Below are 24,928 nucleotides of genomic sequence, written 5' to 3' on the forward strand. Positions count from 1 at the left end.
AGGATCCCTTCTGCTGGTTTAAACTGCCACAGACCAACGTTTCTTACTGTCCCACAGCCACCCAACCCACGCTAGTGCATAGGCGTGACCGGGCCCTGTGTTTTGAACAGGTGGAGCCCAGGATCCCCTTGCACGGGGGTGACGAGACCCTCTCCTCAGGGATGCCCGGAGAGAGAGAAGCCAGCCTGTCCTCGGCCAGCTGTTTCGAGAGGCTGCTGCGAGACACGCGGCCAGGCCCGGCCGTGGCTTCACCAGCCTCTCCCTCACGGGCAGAGCAAGGCAGGGGCTGGTGCCAGGCCACGCGTCCCTCCCCAGGGCCGTGGCTCAGGTCTCCGAGCCCACGCAAGGCCCTGGGGAGCAGCAGGCCCCGCCTCGGCCCCCCGACCCCCCCCCCCGCGGGCGGGGCACCCTGACCGACCTTCACGGGGCGCGCCCCGCCCCGCCCCGCCCTCCGCGCACGCGGCCGGGGAGCCGCTGCCCGCCCCCCGGGTCACGTGACGCGCGCGGCGCGGCGCGGGAAGGCGGGCGGACGGGCAGGTGAGGCGGCGCCGGCGATTGGGAGGCGGGCGGCGACCCCGGCGCGGGCCCCGCCCCGCCCCGCCCCGCCCCGCCCCGCCCTTCCGCGGCCGCTATATTAGGCGGGGGGCGGGCGGCGGGGCGGGCCTGAGCGTGTGCGAGCACCGAGGTGAGCGGGGAGGCGGGAGCGAGGCCGGGCGCCGCCGCAGCGGGAGCGGCAGCGGAGGAGGAGGAGGTGAATCCCCGTGACGGCGGCGGGAGGAAGGAGCCGCCCGCTGGTCTCTTCTCCCGCCGCTGCCGCGCTCAGGGAGCGGCGGCGGGGCGTGTGGGGTGGGGAGTCGATGGCGGCCGTGCCCTCCCCGGGAGGCGCTTCCCTGGCGCCCCTGGCAAGGGCGCGATGAAGGGCTGGCCCCGGCCCCCCCGCTCGGCGGGGCTCGGAGAGGGTGGCGTGGGGTGCGGAGGCACCTCCCTGCCCGCTCGCGGGGCCGGGGCGGAGCGGGCGCCCCGGGGCAATGCGGCTTTTCTCCTCGTCGGCCCCTTGCCTCCCCCGCCGCGGGCGGCGGGTACCTGTCGGGGTGACGGGTCGCAGGCCTCCCTGGCGGGCAGGGCGGCAGAAATGTGGTGTCATTGCTTTCCAGGAGCCCCGGTGTAAGTAAGTAGTTGAAGATGAGGGTGGCGGAGCATCTCTTACAGAAATTCTCTGCTCAAGGTTAAAGCCCAGCCCCTCCCATCAAAGCTGGTGCCTTGCCCTGGCACAGGCACGTCTCTTGGATGGGTGTAAGCAGACACCAGTTCCTCCTCAAGAATTTTGCTGTTATAAACTGAGTGTGCTACTCATTTTATTAAGCATTTTTTTGTCTTCACTTTTTCAATTGACATCTTCTTAGTTTAATTTCTCGGCTGGATTGCTGCAAAGATCCTGAAGGGGTAAAACTGGTGTAATGGGGGTGAGAAGCAGAGGGTCTATGCCTTCAGGCATGCCACTTCTAAATCTTCATTCAGGCTGCAGCCTGGACGCAAGGCTGGCGGCGTGATTTGCAATTGCTTGCTTGCAGTTTTTTCCCCTTGTGGGTGATGTGTGCAGGAAACCTGCCTAGTTTTATATGGACACTATATTGGGTTTCTGGAATCATCCTCTCTGCTGTCTAATTCTGCCGATGTAAAGGATTTCTGGCGTCTGGATGGATGGGAGACTTGAACAATACAAAGTTTGCCTTGCTTTGAAATTCCTGCTACAGATATTTTGAAAGGGGAGGGAGAAGTGTGAACGATTGTGATAAATTCTTGCCGAGTTTTGGGACTACATGTTCCGAATGCGTGATAAGAAAAGATGTAACTTTAAAAAGGCGGGGGGGTGGGGGGTGAAAGAGAGCTAAATAAAAGGAGTTTCTTTGCAGCTCCATCCATTTCAATGGTGCAGCTTTCCCAAGCCCCTTTCCTTCGCCCATCGTCACCTTCAGGCCGGTCAGAGGAGAGGGAGGACAAGAGCATGAAGGCGGCCAAGCAGCAGGTGAACCCGTCTGGGGAGAGCCAGCCTCCCTCCAGCCCCCTGCAGTCAGTGCTCAACTCGGCAGCCTCTCCTTCCCAGGCCTATGAGACTTACATTGATAATGGGCTTATCTGCCTCAAACACAAGATCAGGAACATTGAGAAAAAGAAGGTAACTTGTTTTTCTTTAGTATGGCACATTTAAGCTGCTAATTGTAAAACTCAGTGCCTATTTTATAATAGCAGGAATAAGGTTGTGTATTTATATAGAGGGTAGTCATGGATTTTTAAAAATAACCTGTGGAAGGACCTAAATGCAGATTTGCTAGTGGGGGTTTGTTATAATTTATAACTTCTGTATAGTAAAGAATGGTATTCTTTACTCTTACTGTTCAGAAACAGAGTACTTGCATTTGACATTGTGTGAGCATGACATTATTGTTTCAGAGAATCATGAATGCAGCTAACTAGAAACCTGCTCTCAGCTGCTGGCTTTACAGTGCATGCCCAATAGTTAGTAGAAGTAACTGAGTTGATCAAAACTGGGGATGCTTCTCTAGCAGACTGAATCAGTTTAGGACTAACTTGGAATTGATTTGGAGATGTTTTATAGTCTTGCAGAAATCTTCATATTTCTTCTATTGATTACATGCATCTAATATTAGGATATAGAAATGCATGTAAAATTGGAAATTAGAACAGGGTTTCCTCTGACTCATGGAAATGTCAAATTATATAAAATATGTATTGCCCTTTGCATAAATCTTTGACTTCTATATTTAAAATATAGACAAATGTTATTCACTAGAATGCTTTTAGACAGAAAGCCTCCCAAGCCTGCTCTGTTGCTTTGAGCTGTGCTTTTCTGGATGTGGGAGGGGGCAGAACAGTGCTAGTAAGAAAAAGAACAGAGATCATGATACATCTAAAATATTGTAGCTATACCTAGTCCGGCTTTTGCATTCTAAGACTTTTCAGTTGATTGGCAGGTGACTGAAGGCTGTGTGCATGATTTTTAATTGGGAAAATGCTATTTCCTGTAAGATGAAAGAAATACTGGTGGTGCTGTTACTTTCGGTATTGGATCAGGATTACAAGTAAAGCAATTGTATGAATCTGTGCTTCTCTAAATGTCTAGAAAGCTTTGTGTTATGTCTTGGGGTGAGAAGGGAGTAGATTAGATTTTGACCCACGTGGCTAGGGGACTTGATCCTCCTGCAGGAGACGCAGTATTACTGCTGTCTCATGTCATGCATCATGCTGTAATTGAGTAATGTCTGATAAGCATGTTTTCTTTGTGTGATTAACCAACTTTGTGTGGTATTTTAATTCTCTCCAAGAAGGCTTATTGTTGTGAATTTTTCAAGTGTCTTTGATTTTCATGTGAATGACAATATGGCTTCACCAGCAAATAAGTGTGGCTTATTAAAATGAGTAGAAAGTTTTCCTAGTCCTTGGCTTCTGTAGGTACTCTGTCAGTAAAACCCTACATGGGTTGAAATGAAATGGTATTCAACTGTATTGAACTTCATGGCAGTGAACTCCTTTTCCCTGTGTGTATAAAGAAGTTTGTAATAGCTAATAATTTAGTTTTGTGTAGTTTACATCAGCTTTTAAAGGCTGTTTCAGAATATTAGAAATAAATCTTATTTTTTCCTAAAGACATTAGTTTCTTAGGGAATAGTGCTGTAAAATCTTGGTGACATAAATGAATACATATTTTGAAAGACATGCTTTGGAAAATTAAGTAGGATTGTTTAAGAATAACTAAATTCCAGCATTGACTTGGAAAAGCTAAAAAAGCCCAATTTAAAATAAGGACAGGGGATATGCTTGGAGCCCCTTAAAGATCTAGTGTCAGTTCATTAGTATTTATTAAATCAAACAATGGTAGCAAGTAAGAAATGAAAGATCAACAATAGGAAAGGGAAGTAGACAGTCCTGGAGACTGAGATTGCTAAATCAAAGGCATAGCATAAATTTGTGTTCCTTCTGAAAATGAGAGGAAGTAGTAAGATTCCTATTCTGTTGCAGCATGAGGATGACTTAAAACACAGAAAGAATATGTAACTTTGTACCCCATACTCCACATTAGACAGAAATCGGTATAAAAATTTACTTTGGATGTTCCTGCAGCTCAAACTAGAAGACTACAAAGATCGCCTGAAGAAGGGAGAAGTCCTCAATCAAGACCAGTTGGTAAGTTTGCTTTATGCAGCAGTGGATAGCCTCAAAACACAAAAAAATGTGAACATGTCAGAAGGGATAGCTTGCTGAAGGAGGGTGATGGTGTAGTTTTGCAGAATTAATGCCTACAGGCTTGCAGTGGTATTTTTCACAAAGTCAAATGGACAAATTACTGGTATTTAAGCTGAATGGTGAACCCACAAGTTTTGTCTCCTACTTTAATCTTCATGTTGTGTACTGAAGTACTAGAAGATCCTTGTTTAACTTTGCTCTGTAGGCTTTCAGCTTCAGTGCTTCTGCACCTTTATTTCTGAATGAGGTTTCTGCATTCAGCGTATCTACATGGCATTGCAGTGTTAGAACCCAAACCTCAAGATGTCTGGGGTAGCTAGTTAATGATATTTCTTCATTTAACAGGTGTTACTTGAAATTGTCTGTTGGCTGCACAGTGCTGTTGGTTACAAGTAGCTGTTAAAGTGTAACTGTCAAACAGTCCCTGTTAGAAAGGAAGGTGCTGGTCTAACTTGTGTGGGATCTAAGGTCTTCCCTAATACAAGAATCTAGCTGTAAGTCACTGACTTAGTTGGGAATACTGTCTTGTCCTTCCAGTGCTGCCATTAGGTGGCTGGGAGTCAATGGCAGTCTCAAATGCAGTTAAAACAATGTGTCTGTTTTGCAGTTAAGGTTGATAGAATTTGGCATGTCAGGGTGCAAGACTGCTACTCAACAAATGAGAGCCACTTTCTGGAGCTAGCTTAAACTTGCCAGAACCGCTGTTTTAACATCAGGCTCTTTTCTGTCTTGAACTAGAAAGAATTTGAGTTGAAACCAAATTTCTAGAACATGAAAGCTCTTGCTCCTTAAACATGTCTGAGTAGCAGTGTCACATAATCCAAAGAGTTTATTGCTGTAGTAATCTAGGAGTAATTTAAAAAATGTACTTCACACATGCTAAAGAACAGTTGTATGATAAAGGGCACCAACACTTCAGTGATGTTGCTGATCCTGCTAATGAACCCATTAGAAAAATACTTCACTGACTATTAGCTTCATCAGTGCAGCAGTATAGCACAAATACTGTTTCCTTACTCTGAATCACTTGTGAATGAGAACTATGCATACATGGGATAAGGGGGAGATGATAACTTGCTACTTAAAGGTAGAGTAGACTTATTGGACTGAATGATCATTTAGCACTTAACTACAAAATCTGATGTAGTCTGTTGCCATCTCAAGTGCAGAAGTAAATTAATTCTGATGGTTTGAAGTAGGATGATGACCTTTTAGTTTCTCTAAACTCAATCTGCAGTCAGGTGGGCAAGAGGCTTTTGTGTTTAGATTATGTGTTGAATACAATATATTGTTTTCTGTCACTGAGACTGTTGAACAGTATTGTGTGTAAGTTTGATTATTCTTGAACATGCTTTAAAGCTACTTCTAAATCTGACTGTTTATCTTTTGGTATACACCCTGGACTGAGAAGCTGTTCAGTGAAAGTGGAATTAAGATGTGGGGAACTGAAGAGGTGAAGGATTCTTTAGGTGTTCTTATTGCAAATGCATCCAGCAGCACTGACTTTGGAAAATGGCAGTTAACTTGGTTACTGGCTTTCAGTATTCTCAGCTGAGCTTAACTTTTTAAGTATTAGTATTTTTATCCCAGTTTCTAGGATATCCCTGGCGTTTAAAATGTGGAATTGGATTCAGTCTTGCTAGTGAGCTGACCAGTGGCAATCAAACTGTTCAGATGACTATTGTAGTATTTGCTGTTTATTGTATCAACTCAGTATTTAATCTAGTCAAGACACCAGTTTCAGTGATTAAGATACAGAAATACTGCATTTGTACCTTTCAGATCCAGATTCCCAATGTATATACAAGTACTGGGACCTGGTGATTGAAGCTAGAGCAAAGCTTTATAGTTTGGACACTTGCCTAAAGAAACTTAACTGCCTATAATACACTGGACTTCTAATGTAACTTGATGCCATCTATATTTTTCATTGTTTTGCACACAGAGGAAGAAATACACATCTGGTGATGAACTTGTTTTGCAAGCAGTTTGGATTAAATTGTAATTACTTGTGGTGCATACTTGTCAGAGCTACTGTGTGTGCCTTACTTTAGGAAACTGCCTAAAGCCTTACTTCAGGAAACATTTGTTTCAAAAATGAGGAGCTTCTAGCAAGCTAAATGCTCTCACTGGCAATACTATGCTGTGTTGTGAGCTGAGTAGACTTTTCTCAGTACTGTTCCTCCAGCATAATGTTAATAAATGTTAATAACAGATGTGACAAAAGAAAGCTATTGCTTTCGTGCAGGCTGAGTTACAGCTTGTCATGAGAGTAGTGGTTCTTGATGTTTTCAGGGAGTTTTACTCTGGGATTTGTATTGTTAAAAGCACAGGTAATGCAATCTGTCTAGGAAGTTGTTGGTGTTATATTGTGTCTTTCAGCTGTGTGGGCATTAGGGTCTTAGAAGTAGTTCTCCCAAGTGCTAAGCGACTTGCTAATTAGTTTTTAAAAGGTGCTTGATAAATTGTGTGAAGAAAACCTTAACTACTGGATGAGTGCTTTACACTAACTCATGCACTTCCAGTAGTGAATACAAGTAACTTAAACAATCAAAGTGATTGAACAAATGAACTTTTTACAGGAGCGTGTAGGGATAGAACAAGGGTTAATGGCTTTGAACTGAGAGAGGAGATTTAGATTAGATCTAAGGAAGAAATTCTTTACTGTGAGGGTAGTGAGGCCCTGGCACAGGTTGCCCAGAGCAGCTGTGGCTGCCCCTTCCCTGGCAGTGTTAAAGGCCAGGCTGGACGGGGCTTTCAGCAACCTGGTCTAGTGGAAGGTGTCCCTGCCCATGGCAGGGGGTTGGAACTAAATGATCTTTAAGGTCCCTTCCAACCTAAACCGTTCATTCTATGAAAGTATCTTTAAAAAAGTTAGAGACGTATGCGTTAAATGACTAGTTGTCAGTGAGAATTTAAGTACAAGGGGATTGAGATGTAACCATTAGTCTTAAGCATGAAAACCACTTTTTTATCTATTCCTTTGTAGGAGGCAGTAGAGAAATATGATGAAGTAGTACACAACCTGGAATTTGCCAAGGAGCTTCAGAAGACTTTTTCAGGACTTAGCCAAGATGTAAGTATAAAATACCTCCTGACAACATGGGGAAGGGTAACCGTGAAGTTTGAGCTACTCTTCTAATGTCTACACTTACATGCCAATATACAGAATACTAGGAAGTTTCTGTCTTGGAACTTGGGGGAACAATGTGTTTAAACTGTCTGGACTACTGAGTAGAGCAGAGCAAATGCTGACAATTTGTGTACCACTCACCTCCATGATAGTTATTTGCTCTAGTTCTCTAAGAACTTGTGCTTAAGTAAATTGAGTTATTGGAACTCAGCTGTGTTGGAGATGACTGCAGTTTACTTAGGTTTGAAACTGTTAACCATCTTGCTGGTAGCTTGTGCCTGAGGTGGACTCATTCCCTGTGTAGGTGCAGACTGGTGGGGGAGCAACTCTACTGGAAAGGACACTGCCTTGTCGGCAGCAGGCAAAGTAAATTAAGTGTCCCCCTGGAGCAGTGAAGGCTAGACTAAACTGAGGACCAGTAGATTAAGGAGAACTGATTATTTGGTTCTTGTTAACCATTTCTATTGTCTATTTCTGGTTGCTTGTTAATCAAAGGCTATAGGAAAACTTCAGTTAGTCCAGTGGTGGGCTTATGAATGGCTGGGACCTGGAAAATGAGACCTGTGAGGAGAGCCTGGAACTGGGCTGCTTGAGCCTGGTGAAGTGGAGGCTTGGTAGAAGATGCAATATTAGCCTTCAAATACCAAAGAGATTACTGAAAGGATGGAGCCAGGCTTTTTGTTGACACATGTGGTAGGAGAAGAATAATCATAAATAGTAGGTTTCAACTAGACAGGAGGAAAATGGTTACTCTGAGGATAATTGAGCACTAGAGCAGGCTGCCTAGAGAAATAGTAAAATCTGTCCTTGAATCTTTTCAAGACCTGACTCCACAAAGCTCTAAGCAATCTGTTCTTGATTCAGTGTAGCCTTTGTTCTCAGGGCTGGCCTAGGTGACATCCCAATTATCCTGTACAACCTGAATGTTTTGGTGTTTCCGGTGAGGAAAAGTGCTGGGGTTAAATCCTTTCAGTTTCAGTGAAGTACAGCTCTCAGTAAAATTTTACTGAAGCTTGTGGAGTTTGCCACTTACTCTGCTGTAGCTGTGTCTAATCATGGCAAGTCACAGATTTAGTGCTTTATTTAGGTCTTTGTTCAGGGTTTAAAACACTACATACATTACTTTTATGTAAACAAATGTTCTATTTTTAGAGAAGCTGGTCTCTTGCCTCAAGCAAATACTATCCTTATGAAAAGATCTGATTCAAGGTAGTGCTGTGGATGTTAAACATGATTAGTCACTGCTCTGGCATTATTTTTCTACCTCTTACAGAACACTGAAGGACTGGTAAAATGCCTTATCTTGGTGTTGACTGAGACCCAAACAATTTTGCTAGAGAGGCTTTTCTTGTGTATGTAGTAATTCCAGGTAGTGCAGTAAATCTCTCAATGCATTATGTGAGCAGGGGTATAAGAGCCTTTTCAGCAGTGTTGCTGCTTTGGGTTCCCTCAGTCATTGTATCTCAAACATAGAACCTACTGTGCTGAATATAAAAAAATTTGGATTGCTTCCTATTGCTGCTTTCAGTGTAGATGCCCATAAAATATCAGAAATAAAGGATTGTGACCCAGTCTATCTTTCTCTAGGTGACTTTAGTAATCCAGCACTAACTTCTACCAGTTCATGTTTATTCTTGAACTTATGCTGTATTTAAAGCCTAACCCACTTAGCATTTTTCTTGGCTCTACCTCTACCAGTATGGGTTTCACAGCCAATACCCATTACTGGAACACTAGGGGCCACTCTGGCAACAACATCTTTATACTCTTTACAATGTGTTCTAAAAACCTGAATTTTTATAGATCTTGCAAAGAAACTTAACATACCTGATGCTGAGGCATTTTAAATTCTGCAGTTACTTGGGTAGCTTCTGCTGTGTAATTCTATTAGCACATGATGAGAAACTTCTCCTCAAATGCATGACGACTGTGTATGTTCTGTGACTTGTGTTGTTGGTTGAGTGCTTCAGTCTTCTGCCAATACAAATAAGAATAATTGTAGAATTCTGCTGTATCCATTAAACTGGGGTATTCAAAAGTGAAGAGGCAGTTGTCTTGCTAGGAGAAACTTGAGACAACTTTTGCATCACTAACTTGATAAATGTTAAAGGTCAGCTAGGCTTGGCTATGTGCATTAGTATAAATTCTATCAATTCCTTATATTCAGTTGTGGAAGCATTACAATAAAGCAACTAGCAGGCATAATCAGGATCTAAATATCATAAAGGCATATCACAAGTGCAGTTACCAGTATCCACTTTGACTAAAAGCTAGATGTGTAGAGAATTAATAGATAAATGGGGAGTTCTTCCAGAGGGAATGAGCTTGCGAAATCTTGGGTATATGAAGAGAGTTAGGAGCTTCTGTTAACTAACTGAAATTAATAGTTAATTTATCTGTGTAGGATAAGTACTAGAACTTGATAGGCTTTTAGGATAAAACATGTTACTAAACCCTTGTGTTTAACTGTTGAATTCATGTATTGAAATAGCTGCTGAAAGCACAGAGGAAGGCTCAGCGAAGAGAGAGTCTATTGAAGCTTGAAGCTGAGAAGAAAAAACTGCGTACAATACTTCAAGTCCAGTATGTGCTGCAGAACTTCACTCAAGAGCATGTTCAGAAAGATTTCAAAGGTGGTGTGAATGGTGCAATATACTTGCCTTCTAAAGAACTAGACTACCTCATAAGATTTGCAAAACTGACATGTCCAGAAAGAAATGAGAACTTGAGGTGAGTTCAAGATTCTTGTTTAATTGGTATGCTTCATTCATTACAGTAAATGTACTGTTTGACACTGCTATGTCTTGAAATATTATATTTTGGGACACTAATTAAAATTCTATTCAGTACACTTGCTTTAATCTGAGGCTAGGAATGTAGGAGACTTACCTCACTCTGAGCATGAAAGGAAAGCTGCAGTAATTAACAGCTTCAGTTGTGAAAGTTACAAGCCCTGCCATCTCCCAGTGGGGTTGAGGGGAGGTAGTCCAGTATTATCATAAGCAGGCAGACTGGTGGTGTGCTGCTCCCACTGTTCATGAAGTGGGGGAAAAACGTGTGGCAAAGCACGGGAGAACTGTTCTATATTCTGTTCGCATGATGATCCAGATATGTTGCTTTATTTGAAAGGATTATGATAGTCCTGAGGTGCTCTTGCTGGTGGCTTCAAAGTAGTTATAGGAACTTGAATTTTCTGATACCTCTGCACAAAATGTCATACCTTTTAAGGTAACAGGTTGTCAACAGATGTATGTCAGTACTAAGTTGGCACCATGCTTGTACTGTGATGACCTATGCTTACTTAGTATGACAGCCTGTCTGTTTCTAAGATGTCATAGTAAGAATTGTGTTTAAATATGGAAAAAGTAGTTATTAGGTGGTAAGTTGAAACACTTTATGGATAAGAGTAATTCTTTCCATATTCAAACATCATGTAAGTTCCTAAAATGTCTAATCACTTGTCGTATGCTAAACTTGCCTTATCTTTGCTCTGATGTTAACTTCTAAAGAACAGCTGCTTATAAGAAGATATGCAACAGGAGTTTCATCCCAGTGAAATAACTTTATTTCTAGCTTATTCTCATTGTATTTTACTTTCACAAGAAGCATAATCCTTTCCTTTGGGATATTAAATTTCACCATGATGGACTTCAAAATCCATCGTCTGGAGGGGGCGGGGTGGATCATGAACCTATGTCAAGGTTTCTCAATGACTAGCAGAGTGGCAGGAGCTGTTGATGGTTGCCCCTGCATGTGTGCATCCAATGAACAAGGTGATCAGCTGATTAAACAGCAATTGGTTCCCTGTCTGGGAATCCCAGCTTGGAATGAAGTCCAGCCATGTGGTCTTGTGGGATAGTGCTGGGTGCTCTGTCTTAATTATGAACAAAAACTTTGCTAGATTAAATCATGTACAAACAGATACATATGAATCACTTTCAGTAGTAGATAATGGGCCTAGGATTCACTCTTATGTATACAGCCTTCATTTGGAAGGCTAAATGTTAGTGTCTTAAAATGAGGGGTATTGGGATACTGCAACATTTGATCTTGGCTATGATTCTACCTGGTAAAACTGTCATTTGTTCTAGTGTTGAAGATCAGATGGAGCAATCATCTCTCTACTTCTGGGACCTTCTAGAAGGAAGTGAGAAACCTGTGGTTGGAACAACATGTAAGTGTCTCATCTAGAGAAGTAACTTAGGTCCAAAATTTGTGTGCTATTTGAACATCTTAAAGCTAGTGAATATACATGGAAGGCTACTAAATTAAGCACTTTAAAATGCTGTGTGTAATTCAGTCATCCAAGGATGAACTGTTGTTTGATCAATAACAGTACAGCATGCTTTCTTTTTCCAGGTAAAGACTCATTCTTCTACCAATGTATTAGCACCTTTTTGAGGAATAGTGATGGTATAATTCAAAAGCTAATGCATGAATACCTTACAGAATCAGCAGTAGGAAGCTTTCTGGATAGTTACGTGCAAATGGGTTAAGATTAGAACACTGTTCCCAGCCATTAAATTAAATCCCAGCTCAGTTGAGTATACTGATGTGTATTACAAAGCTTCATTGTCTCCAGGCTGAAGGTCCCACAGCATTGAAGATTCTTTCATGTAGGAACTCCAGGTTCATACCTGTTGTCTGACTACAGTGTGGGATACCACACTAAGGAAGGATAGTAATTAATGGAACTTGCTGTGATCTCCATTCATGCACAGTGCAGTCTTAGTTTGACTTGTTGCAAGTGTCCTTACTTAAGCACACCAAAATCATGGGACTTTATGTGTTTTCTTCCATCTGTGGCTTAGTTTCAGAAACCCTGCTTGTAAGCCAAACATACACATTCTATGTTCCTGTTTAGAACTTGCTTGTGAGGAAACTGTCCTTATTTGAGCTGTAGTGTCTTTCCAATTGCAAACAGACCTTGCTTGTCTTGTTTACTCCAATCTTGTGATGACTGAGGCAGTAATCTTTCCAATGTTGAAACTGTTAGACCAGAGCACTAGTGTACCCTATCTAATTTCCACATATAGTTGAACTGAAAACTGTTAACTCCCTTCATATAGTTCTGGACTGTGTAAACTGGCCTTGTGCTGCCACAGCCTGACAACTTTAGCCCTGTATCTGTTGACATGAATTGATAGTTGCCAAATTACCTTGGACTCCAAACTTTTGTAGTTTTTTGGCTATCATCTAAGCAACTTTTGAGACTATTTTGTCAGTATCTCCATCCCTTTAGTGTCAGTCTTGCATTCTTTTGTGTGCAAGCTAAACTTCAGATAAAACTGTTACGACTTCTTAGCATTCACTGCCTTGGAAGATGATTTTTTAAAATCAGTATTAAATTTGGGCTACTGTTCTTGTTCATAGGGTTGTCATGGGTAGGAGCGATCTTCCACTGAGTATTCTTCCTGTTCACAAGGCTGCCCTGTCTCTAGCTCATCTAAAACAATTTCTAGTGTCACTGCTGCTTCTGAGGTCTGTCTCTCTAAGCTACTGTCTCTCTTGCATGAAGGAGGAAACTGGACAGTGCTTCTCAGAGTATACAGTTAAGTTTTTCTTCCACCATGTCAACTTTGACTCTTTTCCAAAACTTCAGAGGATTCACTTTGGACTGAAACAGTCTCTTGCTTTCTCCCTTCCTGCTTGTTTTTGCAGTTCTTAACTTCTGACTTACATCCTATCACTGGGGACAGGGTCTTCTAGGGCAGTTCTATAGTGACTTGGTTTAGCTTTACCTATGCTGCAGTCTGATAGTAAAAGCATGTTCTACAATGCTGGCTAGCTTATAGGTGGTAAACAAATCCTTTTCTAATCATGTGGGAGACCAGGTGGCTCAGTGTTTACCTTGTGTGCATTTAAACACAAGCTGCAGTCTTACTTTTGGTCTGCAAAGATGTCTTCAACTGTAATATGTAAAGCAGTTGAGCAATACTAAAACGTTTTGTTGCTGTAACTCAGCAAGATATGGAGAATTTGCAATTTATATAAAGGGAGGAAGTAAGGAGTCTCAATCTGTGATCTGAATACCCCTTAATTTCAAATTTTCGTATCTTAACTTCATGGATTTTTACTCTTCAGATAAACACATGAAGGACCTGTTATCCAAACTTCTAGACTCTGGCTACTTTGAAAGTATTCCGACTCCTCGCACCACTGTGCCAGTAAAAGAATTGGAAGAAGAAGTAAATAGAAAATCTGAGAGAACAAGACAGATGTCAAAAGGAGAGTCTGTCAAAGAACCAGGTGGAATATTACAGGGTTCAGTTTCTGTATCATAATATTGGGATAAGCTTGAACTGAGCATTAACTTTGCATAACTTGATGCTAAATCAAATCCTTTGCTGTAGCTTGCTTACTTGCAATGTTTACTACAGTAAAATGGGCTGCAAGCCTTGCAGGGTCCTATTCTGGCTAATATTGTAGAAAAAGATCTAATTCCTAGTAACAGGATGTATTTGTCTTCTGAGCAAGTCTCCATGTTGAAGATATGAGAAGTGTCTGGTGTAGGGAGTGTTCTATATTACAATAACTAAACTATGGATGCTATAAAATGTTCCTTGCTTAACTCAACTTTTGCAAATGTAAAACCAAATCAGGAAAAAAGCTTGTCTAAAAATAGCATGCTGAATGACAAGCTGAGCTTTCAGAGTATCTGGTTTAGCAATTGGCACTACTACTTAATGGAATTAGACTTGCTACTGTTTGGTCTGCCTTTCTGCATTTGATCAGTTGAAACAAATTAACATCCTTTCTCTAGAATCCATTATGGAGCTTATGAAGTCTGAAATACAGCCACAGGAGGTAAGATACTCAGCTGCTTTTGCTTTCCTTTAGTATTGTAACTTGTCAAACATAACTGTGCTTCTGAAACCCTTTTAAACTTAAAAGGGATTCTGAACAGCAACATGGGTGTTGCTTTTTTGTAGGGAGCATTAAAGACTTGGTTGCATTTCTATTTCTAACCTCAAATTTTTATGGCTTCTCTGGGGTATTTGGGATAAATAGGGCAGGATTACATGAAGCAGTGTAGTACTTTAATGCTCTGGCACTTTCCTGAATAAACCAAAGCATCAGCCGTTACAGTGGAAACACACTGATCTTTTGTGTACTGCGGGATAGAGAAAATACACATCTACTAAAGCTGTCTATAAAAGCTAAGCTTATTGCAGTAGGCTTGATACTGGTGGAGCTGAGAATGATGTAGGTCTTACTCTGATTTGTCAGAAGTAGGGATCCCAAGACACTTGTGTGCACCGGGGTATGTAAACTGGTTTCAACAGCTCTTCAGACTCCTGAGTTAAGTACTCAAGCTTCAACTGGCAATAGTGTAAAAACCATTAGACTTGGTTCAAAAGGTGGGGAGGGGTGTCCTTTTGTAAATGGAAATACTGGTTCTTAAAATGCTGAATCCCTGTTTCCCAGGTATCCCACTAGAGGGTGTACTCTAGAACAAGTTTTTGTAACCTATTGGTAACACTGTTACCTGACTAAAGCTTTTTTGGTAACTTGTCAGAAAAAATCTCAGCCAGTGAGCCTTGTACATTCTTCACTTCATATTTACTTCCTGTTTATGACTAAGTGGTAATTCAGGAAAACTTCCGGACATCTTCATTGAACTCTCAGACTCACTGACAGTAAACACAGCCTCGAGTTGAAGTCCAGTGGTACTAAATCCAAGAATATGACTTTTTAGTATTTAAACTGCATTAAGAATGGGGGTCATTCATCACTGGGCTTCACTGATTAAGAATGAGAGTCACTTCATCATGGGGCCAAAGATTTTTGGGAGGAGATGGTGCTGCTATGCTTAGCAGAATGTCTACAAATACAGTACCACAGTATTTTAGATGCTTAGGAAGAGCTACCTTTATAGAAATCACAATTGCACTTGATATTGTCACTGCCTAGGAACATCAGTTAGTATTGAGGATAAGGGTGGTAGATTCACTCAGCTCAAGTATGTTTCACTTGTGCTGTCTAGGAGATTGTTTCATGCTTCTCTGGCATGCCAAGCAAAGCTAATCTTCAGTGTTGTAGGATAAAGCCATGGCTGTCCACATAGTTTGTGGCAAGTGTTTAAACTGTCTAGGCTCTGCTGCTTTTAGTCTGTAGTCTGAAATTTTCAGTAGCTGGGTAGCCTAACTTAACTGACCTGAACTGTAGTAGCAAAATGTTTTCTTGGGAGCCATTAAGTTTCTCTGGTCTATATAGTTTCTCAACAGGCGTTATTTGCCTGAAGCAGAATACTCTGTCAAGAAGAAGCCAGAAGAGCCCAAATCTTGGGAAGCTGAGTGTGCTAGAAAGCAAGAACCTCCAAAGTCCTGGGAAATGCTTGTTGATATTGAAGACCAGGAACAGAAGCAGAAACAAGAGACCTTAAAGCATTGGGAAGCTCGTGTTAGGCAGCAAGAACCAAAAAGACCAGATTCTCCAAAACCTTGGGAAGCTCGTGTGAAAGAGGGGGAACAGAAGTGTGAGTCTACAAAGCCCTGGGATACCCATGTTGAGGAGGAAGAACAGAAGAGGCGAGAAGCTCCAAAGGCCTGGATAGCACGTGCCCGAGAGGAGCAGGAGTCCCCCAAACCTTGGGTAGCAAAGGTTAGGGAAGAGCAGGACCAGAAGAAACAGGAATCACCTAAGCCATGGGTAGCAAAAGTTAGGGAAGAGCAGGAGCAGAAAAAGCAGGAGTCCCCAAAACCTTGGGTAACCAAAGTTAAGGAAGAACCAGAACAAAAGCAGGAATCTCCAAAACCTTGGGTAACCCAAACTAGGGAGCACCCAGAACAAAAGAAGCCAGAGCCTCTGAAATCATGGGAAATGCCTGTTAGGGAAGAGCCAGATCAAAAGAAGCAGGAGCCTGTGAAGGCTTGGGCTGCACATGTTAGGGAGGAGCCAGAACAAAAGAAGCAGGAGTCTCGAGAGGCTTGGGAAAAAGCTGACAGGCAGCAGCAAGTGTCATCACAGCAGTTACAGAACCCTCCGAAGTCCTGGGGAGCTGCAAGTGTTGGGCCAAAGGAGCAGATGGGGCCAAAGAAGTTTGATATGGAACCCAAAGAAGTGAGTTGGCATATGTAGTCTTACCTGTCATAAGCTTTTGACACTAGTGTATTGGACTAAAGCTACCTGATAGCAGAGACTTTATAAGGTGCATTTTTATAGGCCTATATTTAGATACTTATTTCATTCTTTCTTGGGGGAAATAATTCTGGCAGTTAAAATTTATGTTTGAATAGCAAGATGGTCTGCTTTGCTTTTTACATCAACACAGTATGGCTGTGTTTGAGCCTTGAATAACTGCTTTACGCATAAGACAGAAGAATTAACTTAGTTCATCCCTAGCTATTGGCTCTGTCCACTGTTATCAGTACAAAGCAGGTATGACTCATCCAGGGATCAAATACTTTGTCTGTGGCTGCATGCAAATAGCACTTCAGTAATTTTTTAGGCTTTTGATTAAAATAGCTGCTGATTCAAGAGAGATCTAACATCTAGATCAAGCAATACCAACTGTACAGGGGCTTAAATATGTATTTCCAGATGAATGCATAAGCCATACCGCTGTCCTGGAGAGTCTAACAATAGCATAGTTTGTTTTAGAAATGTAAAATGAAAGCTATTGCAGGACTTAGAGCTGAGCAGGCTGCTAGACTCTAGTTACATTACCTTCTTTCTCACCTGTGCTTGGGTAGCAACAATTCTGATAACTAAAAACAGATAACTGAACTTTGTCTACCATATTATGTCACTAAGAGCAGTGTTTTAACTGAGTTAGACTTCAGGAAGAACATACAGGGAATTGAGCAATTTTTTTGTACAGTGTCAGCACTATCTATGTTTCTGTAAGAAAGCAGAAATCAATTCATTCCATGTTACTCATAGCAAATGATTAAGCTTAAATCTTGTCCATAAACTTGACATAACTGAAAAATGGATGTTCTTGTGTCTAGAGGCGGGATCGCAAACAGAAGGTTGAACATGAAATTAAGAGAGTATGTAACATGCAGCACTGGGTAACAAAATGGGTTTAAGGTGTTTCAGCTTGATTCATCTCTACAGTCAAGCTGAGTTAGAATCTTGTGTCCACTGGTGGTGGTGGTACAGGTACAAAACCTGTTTGCCTCACTAAGTAACTCTGAGCACAAGTAGGTGTTGTGCACCAACTATGCATAGTATTACTATAACTGAAACTGTCTGAAGTATTGGAATAGTCTTAAGCACTTTAAGATGCCTTGGAATTCCTGGTGTCAGATTACCTTACAGCTTAAATGCAAGATGCTTCCTAATGAGAAGGGGCTCTTATTTTTATATAGGATGGATGGCTTAAATGGTGGACAAAATTTTGATGTAGTAAGGAAAAAGGAGGGTCTCCACTCAGCTGGAGAAACTTGCAAGCTGCCTAGGAATCTTCGTAGTAATGTCCAGGTGTGCACTAAGCATTTAAACTAAATTAAATGTTAAAATGTGAAGTTGCTTGAGATGGATTGATGAAGTAAGTAAACAAAGCGTATTTTTGAAGGATTCAGACTTATTTATATAGACCAGAGTGAAACGCCAGCTGGCTTTATTCTTGCTTAGTAGCTATTGACAAATCCTAATATCAAAAATATATTGAATGAGTAGAAAATAGTGTACTGTCAACCTAGTTTCCATAACCAATTTTCAGAAAGTTAATATATCTGACTTGAGGTGCACATAAAAAGCAATTAAAATTAAACTTTTTGGGTAATGAAACTTCTTGCTTTTGGTTATATGAAGAAAGAACAGGCAATGCAGTGCTATAGCTGGATCCATTTCACTCACAGGGAGAATCCATAAATGATCTTGTGCAGGGATTTAGGCATGGCCTATGTCACTGCTGCTGCTTTCTGGAGCTGAAATTAACTTTTCTTTACTCCCTGAAATAACTGTTAGAGCTCTGAGATCTTTTAGTAAACTGCTAGGGTCTGAGATTATAAAATATGCTAATTTAATTTAATGCACCATAAGATGCAATACCTAAGTTGAGCCTAAGACAAAGTGAGCTGATGTGCAGACCTGTTAAACTATTTTATTTAAATGTTTGTGCAACCTGTGGACCAGCAAACTTGGTTAGAGCTGAATTGGTGGTCTGCTATGTGAAAGCAAGTTTGGCTCTGTAGTAGTGTTGAAGTTAAATTTTAGAAACATTGTTATGACAAATTAGACCCTAAACTGTATAAAACTGATCTGAATGTTGTTTGAACCACTAATGTTAAACGATCTCAGCATGTGTAAGTTTGAGCTGGACTAACAGGTTACTAAACTCAGAATATGCTACAGCTTGTAATGACTTCCATAAACAGTATCTAACTGTACACTAGAAAGAAAACTTGGTTTAAAACCGTCTTAAGGATGTCAAGTACCTGAATTTTTTCAAAGCATCTCTTATAAAGGCATAAAACCTGAAATACTTTACCTTCATGATACTTTTCATATATGGTCTGTATTGCACTTAAATATTCTAGTTTTAGCACTAAGTAACAGCAAAACAGCAAATCAATAAGGTAACTTCAGTGTAACTACTTCTGGCTGGTGTATTTTAATATATGCAAGACTAGAAAACAAATTCCACAGAATGGAGAGTCTCAATGTTTCAATCCTGGCTTAAAGCCCTAATATTGTATATGTAACCCTGTATGCTTGCTCTTCTAGTTGAAGTAAGGAATGCTACCAGCATGATGTGCAGAGTAAGAGCTGGGGAAGGAGATGAAGACTCTAACAAATTGTAAAAGCATACATAAGACCTATCATCTTTGCAACCACAAGTGAAACACTGCAGTCTCTTCTGCTTCCATGCTCTCAAGGCTGTTTTTACTTGTTTGTGTTTAATGTACAAGTCTAACTTATGTAGCTAGTGGACAGTCTTAATAGCCTCAAGACACTGCCTTGACCTGGTTAAGTGACAAGCTTCTGTTGCCCATTTGCAAGTGTACAGAACCAGTTTGGTGGGTGTACTTGTGTCTTGGTAAACTATAGTGAGGAGGAAGAGGGTAATAGAAGTATTAATCAGTTTGACCCATAATGGACTTACAATGACAGCAAGTGTTTTAATCTTAAGCCTGCTTGTAAGTGAGGGCTAAAGGTGGTGGACAAGAAGATTCAGATTCCTAGTAACTTAATGTATAACTTGCTGAAACTTTAACTTTATTCAGCTGTATCTTTTGTCCTGCACTTGAATTTTTAATAGCTATAGTTCCTGTTAATTTTTGGAAACTATACAGCAATATAAACTTGCATAGTCAGTAGTCTACAGGTTGTGCATCAGAAACTCTAAGCTAGAATAGTACAAAGGTGAACTCTAGCTCTAAAGTGAAACTTCTCAGAGCTCACCAAGGGGCTATTGTGTGGGCCATATAGATTGAAGCTGAGTCCTCCAGAGTTAATGATGTGCTGCATGTACATGAATTATGCTTTGTGAAGCTCACTAAACCTTGCAAGTTTCATCCCTGTGCATGCTATTGGGATTTCTTCAAATGCTAGTGATTAGTTTCAGGTAACTGTTGAGGAAATATCAGTGGTTTTGGGGTTGTCCTAAAACTGGACAGAGAGCATTTAATCTATTTGGTTTGGGTTTAGTGTGACAAATTTCATGACATGTACCCTTCTGCCATAGTCTTCTAATGACTTCATATAAATAGTCAGCTATACTGCTATACAGTATATTGAAGTAGTAACTTCCTATAAGAAAGACAAATGTTTGTACTGTAGGAAAGTAAGACTTTCACATGTTCCTGTGTTTCTCAATGGCCTGTTGTAGTAATGCAACTTGATGTCTTCAGATTTGCCTCCCTTTAGCTGCATAGACAAACATAAGAGCAGCAAAGGTTTAGAGAATCACTGAAAATTATGGTTTTAAAATACCTATAACAAGCCTACCTCTTCCCAAGCCACTTCTAAGACATGCTACACTATCTAGACAGTCTGATGTTACTTTCATTCTGTAAATAACAGGGCTTCTGCTATATAAGGAGTTTAGTATCATTTTTTTATACCTCAGACTTACTGGTTCTATGGCAAAACATTTCCCTCTTTTTAAAGAGAGGTGAGAATCAGTTGGGATGAACTGTTAAGGGACCATCTGAAACAATCAGGAAGTAATAAGGCCCTACAGAAGTCCTTATTTAGCTACAAAGTTAGGCTTCCATGTGGGAGCACAGATGTATTTTTCATGTCAAATTTTGAAAAGTTTAATGAAATACTTTCTGCAGGAGCTGGTACACTGAATGTCTCTTGCTTGTTGGGGGGAGCACTTTGGTCTTAACCTAAGTAGCATGCTTGTGATGTATCTCTTAGGTGCAGTTTCTTCAGAATATCTGGAAATGCCATCCTAATAAAAGATCTGTACTTACTGGTGTGGGCTCTACTGGGAGGAAGTATATTTTAAACCTTGAGTGATGCAGTTTTGATTTTTAAGTTTGTTTTGGCCTTCAACTTAAATATGTGGGCTTCCTTATGTGGAGGTGGCTGATTTTGCACTAAACATAGGCGACTTACTGCCTTCTGTACATTTGACTGCAAGAAACTGAATGAATTAATTCTGTGGCTTAACTAGTTGTGGCAACAGTAGGCTGATGCTTTTTTAACAAAGTGAAAGCTTTATTCAGCAAATATCAATAATGGCACAGAATTCCTTGGCCCACTGTCTGACACATAGGTTGCTCTGAAAGTATATTGGATAAGGCAGTTTGTCTTGCTTCTAGTATTAGGTTTAATATCTTTTCTCCTTATTAGGTGCCTAAACCTGTACATCAGCCAGCTGCAGAGTTTTGCTCTACTTCAACTCTTCCAAAAGATCCAGTATTGAGAAGGGAAAAACTTCAGGATCTGATGACTCAGATACAAGGGACTTACAACTTCATGCAAGTATGTTTTTCTCTGCTGTTGTAGCACAAAGCTCCAATTCCTACTGGGTTAGGGGAAACAGTGCTGACAGTGTGCGTTTGCACTGAATGAGTGAATCTAGCTCTAATTAGCTAACAGCAACTTGTCAGATGAGAATATTTAATTTTTTTTCCTCCCAACCAATAATCCTTTGTTTCAAAAGGAGTCCATTCTGGATTTTGACAAAACTTCACCAAGTGCCATTGTTTCATCTCAACCACCTTCAGTTACTCCAGCAAGTAGTCCTGTAGGTAAGTAATACTATAAGTGTAAGTTGTATGTAGGACTTTGCAAACACTAACAGGGTTTGCTTGGGCTGTAGATCAGTAGGCCTGGAGAAGACAGCTTGTCTAAGTATAAAGAATACTGCTGTCTGATTTTAAAAAGAAAAAAAAGGGAGCTTGAGACACTTACCTACTTATTTGTTGCTAGAGGTGGTTTAAGTTGGTGCATCTGCCTGGAAATGGAATGCTTGTGTAATCACTGACTGGCGTTTCCATCTGACCCCAGCTGCAGAACTGACATGCTGTATCTGTGTAACAAACTTGTCTAGATGTGGTGTATGTAGACATAAGCTGTGAATGAGTTCAGGATAAAGAGCAGTTAGAAAACTATAGTTTTCTACGATGGGCCATGTTAAGAAACTGTGGATGGATTTTGGGTCTTAATACAAATTACCCAGTTTATTAAATATTTAATTGCTTTTTTAAAACTGGAAAATGGGTATCTCTTGTGGTAGAAATATTTTTATCATTGAATACCTGTCATCTTTTCTGAAAAACCCTGAGGTTTTCAATTGGGTGTAGCTTACTGATGCTAAATCTAAATATTTGCTGCAGTGCACACACTAAAAAGTGTGCACCTTCATATATCAAATGTTTTTTAAAAGTTGAACTGCACACTGAAACTATATGTAGTGTTTGAATTTAAAAGTAAATGTTGCTTAATGCATTCTTTTACAGTTCCAAAAGAACAGAAACTGCCAAGTCAGAGTGATTTTCTTCAACAGCCTCTTCAAGTAAGTTGAAGTTAGGATTGCCCTGAAGAGGCAGAGCAGTAGCCAAGGAATGACACAGAGGTTATTCACTAGAATAGACTTAGTACTTTATCTTTCTTATTGTCAGTAGTTTTGTAACAACAAATCTCGTATAATGTAGTAGCTTGCAAGTCTTAAGATCACTCAAATGCTGATGAAGTTGGCTGCTGTCCTTGACAAGCAGCAAAAAATGTTTGAATTTTCTTAAAGTAAAAATATGTTGAAGACATGCTGAAATAGCTGGAATATTTAACCCATAAATTCAACTCGGCTAACAGGTGTGTGCAGAAGAACATGCTGCTTCTTTCCTAGATAGTTCATGTCTTCATTGTTGAGATTTTCACTTATGGCAAAGATACAATGTCTCAAGTTTTGGCAGCCATGGTTTAGTGAACCTTAAATTCACTTACTGTGCTTGCATGTCTTGCTACTTTGGCTTTTAAATGTTTCCTTGCCACTAACAATTCCAAAGAAACTTAGTCTAATCAAAGCATTTCAGCTCCTGCCTCATTCTGAGCTTTACTTGGAAATGCCCAGAGTGTGAGTTTCAGTGAAACCAAACATTTAAGATATTTTCAAAACCTTATCTCAGTTTTCTCTTCTTGAAAGGCTGCTGCTTCATCCATGGCACTGCATGGTTCAAATACTTCCTTAGCATCTGCTGATCAGACTCTTTCTGGCTCTGAAACTGAAGACTTGGTGACACCACAGACACCACAGGTAATATATTCTGGAGTTCACTGGCATTCAAAGATCTGTGTGACAACTAGCCGGAACAGAAAGCTGTGGTGGGGCCTCTCCTGAATAACTATGCTTGAACAACATACAGGGACAGAATGCAAGTAACAGCAGTACATTTGGGAAAACTTATTATAGTTGCAAGTCTTCCTAATACTGCATGAATGCAAAGTGAACAGTCTGCCTCTTGAAATGGGAAGGGTGTGGCGTGAAAAACGCAGGCTGGAAAGTGTGGTGCCTATTCTTGTGGGAACATATGAGTGACATAAATATTTGCTTTGGTTAGTGTAGAATACTCCCTCTCATGACAACACAGAGGATGCATAAATCAGGGTGGATATTGTCATGAAAATAGACTTCTGTGTGAGCTGAAGACAGATGTGTTAAGCACTAACTGAAGAAATACTGGGAATCTGACTTTCTGATGTTCAGCCAAGACCTCAAACTTTGCTTTCTTAACTGTGTTTGTGTAGTTAAATCTTCAACTAGCATTCAATTATTGCTTAGAGCTGAAAATGTTTCAATTTTTCAGATCACTGTCTTAAAGATCTCTTGCTCAGTGTTGCTGTGTTCAGAACACAGCTGGCTCTTTCTCCCTATTGGACCCTAATATGGTGTATGCAGATTATAATGGGGAAATGTTCATGCTTTTTAAATGTTTTGCTGATGTACATGCTATCAGTATACTATGCATGTAGCACTCTATTCCTTAATATACTATATAGTTGAATATAACAGTTTCTACAGGGATATTAGTCTTGTTGCCTCTTGCATTGGCAGTTCTGGACTGGTCTTGACATCTTCTCTCACTTCTACAATGTCATAAGCACTACTTGTGCTGACAAGAATTTAAATAATTTTGTTGTTTAATATGCATCCAGAAGACTTGTGCTGTGCTATAATGTAGAGCGTCTGATTTAGTGGAATGTTCTGAGGTTTTTTGCAAACATTGTTTGGAATTAAGGTTGTTTGTGTTCAGTGTTATCTCTCGCCCCTGAGGCTTGAAGTGGGGTGTCTTTCTTTTCCAGTCCTGCTTCTCATGGAAAGCAGTAGATAAGCTTTGTTTGGTTCCAGCACAACTACAGATACACTCCATGGTTACAGTGCACTCTCCTGGTATGCAAGTGCATACCAGTTCTGTCTGTACCTGTGATGATATACATGGTGAGAATGGCATCAGTAGTCCTTAGCACTAGACTGTGTATCTAAGTATAAGCAACTCTTAAACTTAAGATTACAAGTGTGAGCTAACTATATAGAACATGCATGTTTTGCCAAAGCAAACCAAAGTTTGGCTTGAAGCCTTGTTCAACAGAGCTTACCAGAAGCTTAACATCAGACATGTCTTTCCATTTAATTCAATGAGACAGATGTGTCAGACTTCATTGCTTGAAGCAATTTACAGTTCTTAAAATTATCTGACTTTGCAGGGCTAGTTGTAAAACCTTGTGTAAGAAGTGTAATCTAAGTCTGAATAATTACTTGAAGCTTTTGGTTAAGATGACTATTTAGCACACTTACTTTGGACTTAATGGTCTTTCAAAAACAACTTGTTTCAAATTATGCACTGGTATTTCATAGCTCTACCAGAACTTTGTTTTCTGCAATACTTCTAATAGCAGGTGAATATATGGCTTCTTCCAGGCATCAGCATCACTTTCTCAAGAGACTGAGAAATATACTTCCCAGCCACTGTATCAGACAAGCTCACGTATTTCTGAGCCACTGATACCTAAAAAGATTGAAATTGCCCAGGTGAGCTATTACAAATACAGGTAAGGTAAATATATTGGTTGCTGAAATGCGTCTAGAGCATTACGTTCCTTTTCATTTCTGATTCCTATAAATATTGG

At 40.7% G+C, this 24,928-nt stretch overlaps 1 protein-coding gene across 11 annotated transcripts in view; it reads left to right on the top strand.

The window, feature by feature from the left end:
• Positions 1 to 665: 665 nt before the first annotated feature.
• CAPRIN2 (caprin family member 2) overlaps positions 666 to 24,928 on the top strand; it is a 34,232-nt gene continuing 9,969 nt past the window's right edge. For 4 of the 11 annotated variants that reach the window (XM_074902083.1, XM_074902085.1, XM_074902086.1 and 1 more), the window contains exons 1-8: positions 11,398 to 11,405; positions 13,593 to 13,645; positions 14,160 to 14,203; positions 15,614 to 16,236; positions 16,345 to 16,459; positions 21,152 to 21,283; positions 21,465 to 21,552; positions 22,264 to 22,319. In XM_074902083.1, the coding sequence (XP_074758184.1) occupies positions 11,398 to 11,405; positions 13,593 to 13,645; positions 14,160 to 14,203; positions 15,614 to 16,236; positions 16,345 to 16,459; positions 21,152 to 21,283; positions 21,465 to 21,552; positions 22,264 to 22,319 (1,119 nt within the window). Of the gene's footprint in view, positions 752 to 1,802; positions 2,177 to 4,140; positions 4,204 to 7,252; positions 7,340 to 9,887; positions 10,127 to 11,397; positions 11,406 to 11,487; positions 11,571 to 13,480; positions 13,646 to 14,159; positions 14,204 to 15,613; positions 16,460 to 21,151; positions 21,284 to 21,464; positions 21,553 to 22,263; positions 22,320 to 22,946; positions 23,058 to 24,719; positions 24,831 to 24,928 lie in introns of those variants that run through there. The other 7 variants (XM_074902080.1, XM_074902081.1, XM_074902082.1 and 4 more) reach the window with 4 other exon arrangements.

This window comes from Athene noctua, chromosome 3 (assembly GCF_965140245.1).
Source record: "Athene noctua chromosome 3, bAthNoc1.hap1.1, whole genome shotgun sequence".
NCBI classification, from domain to species: Eukaryota; Metazoa; Chordata; class Aves; order Strigiformes; family Strigidae; genus Athene; species Athene noctua.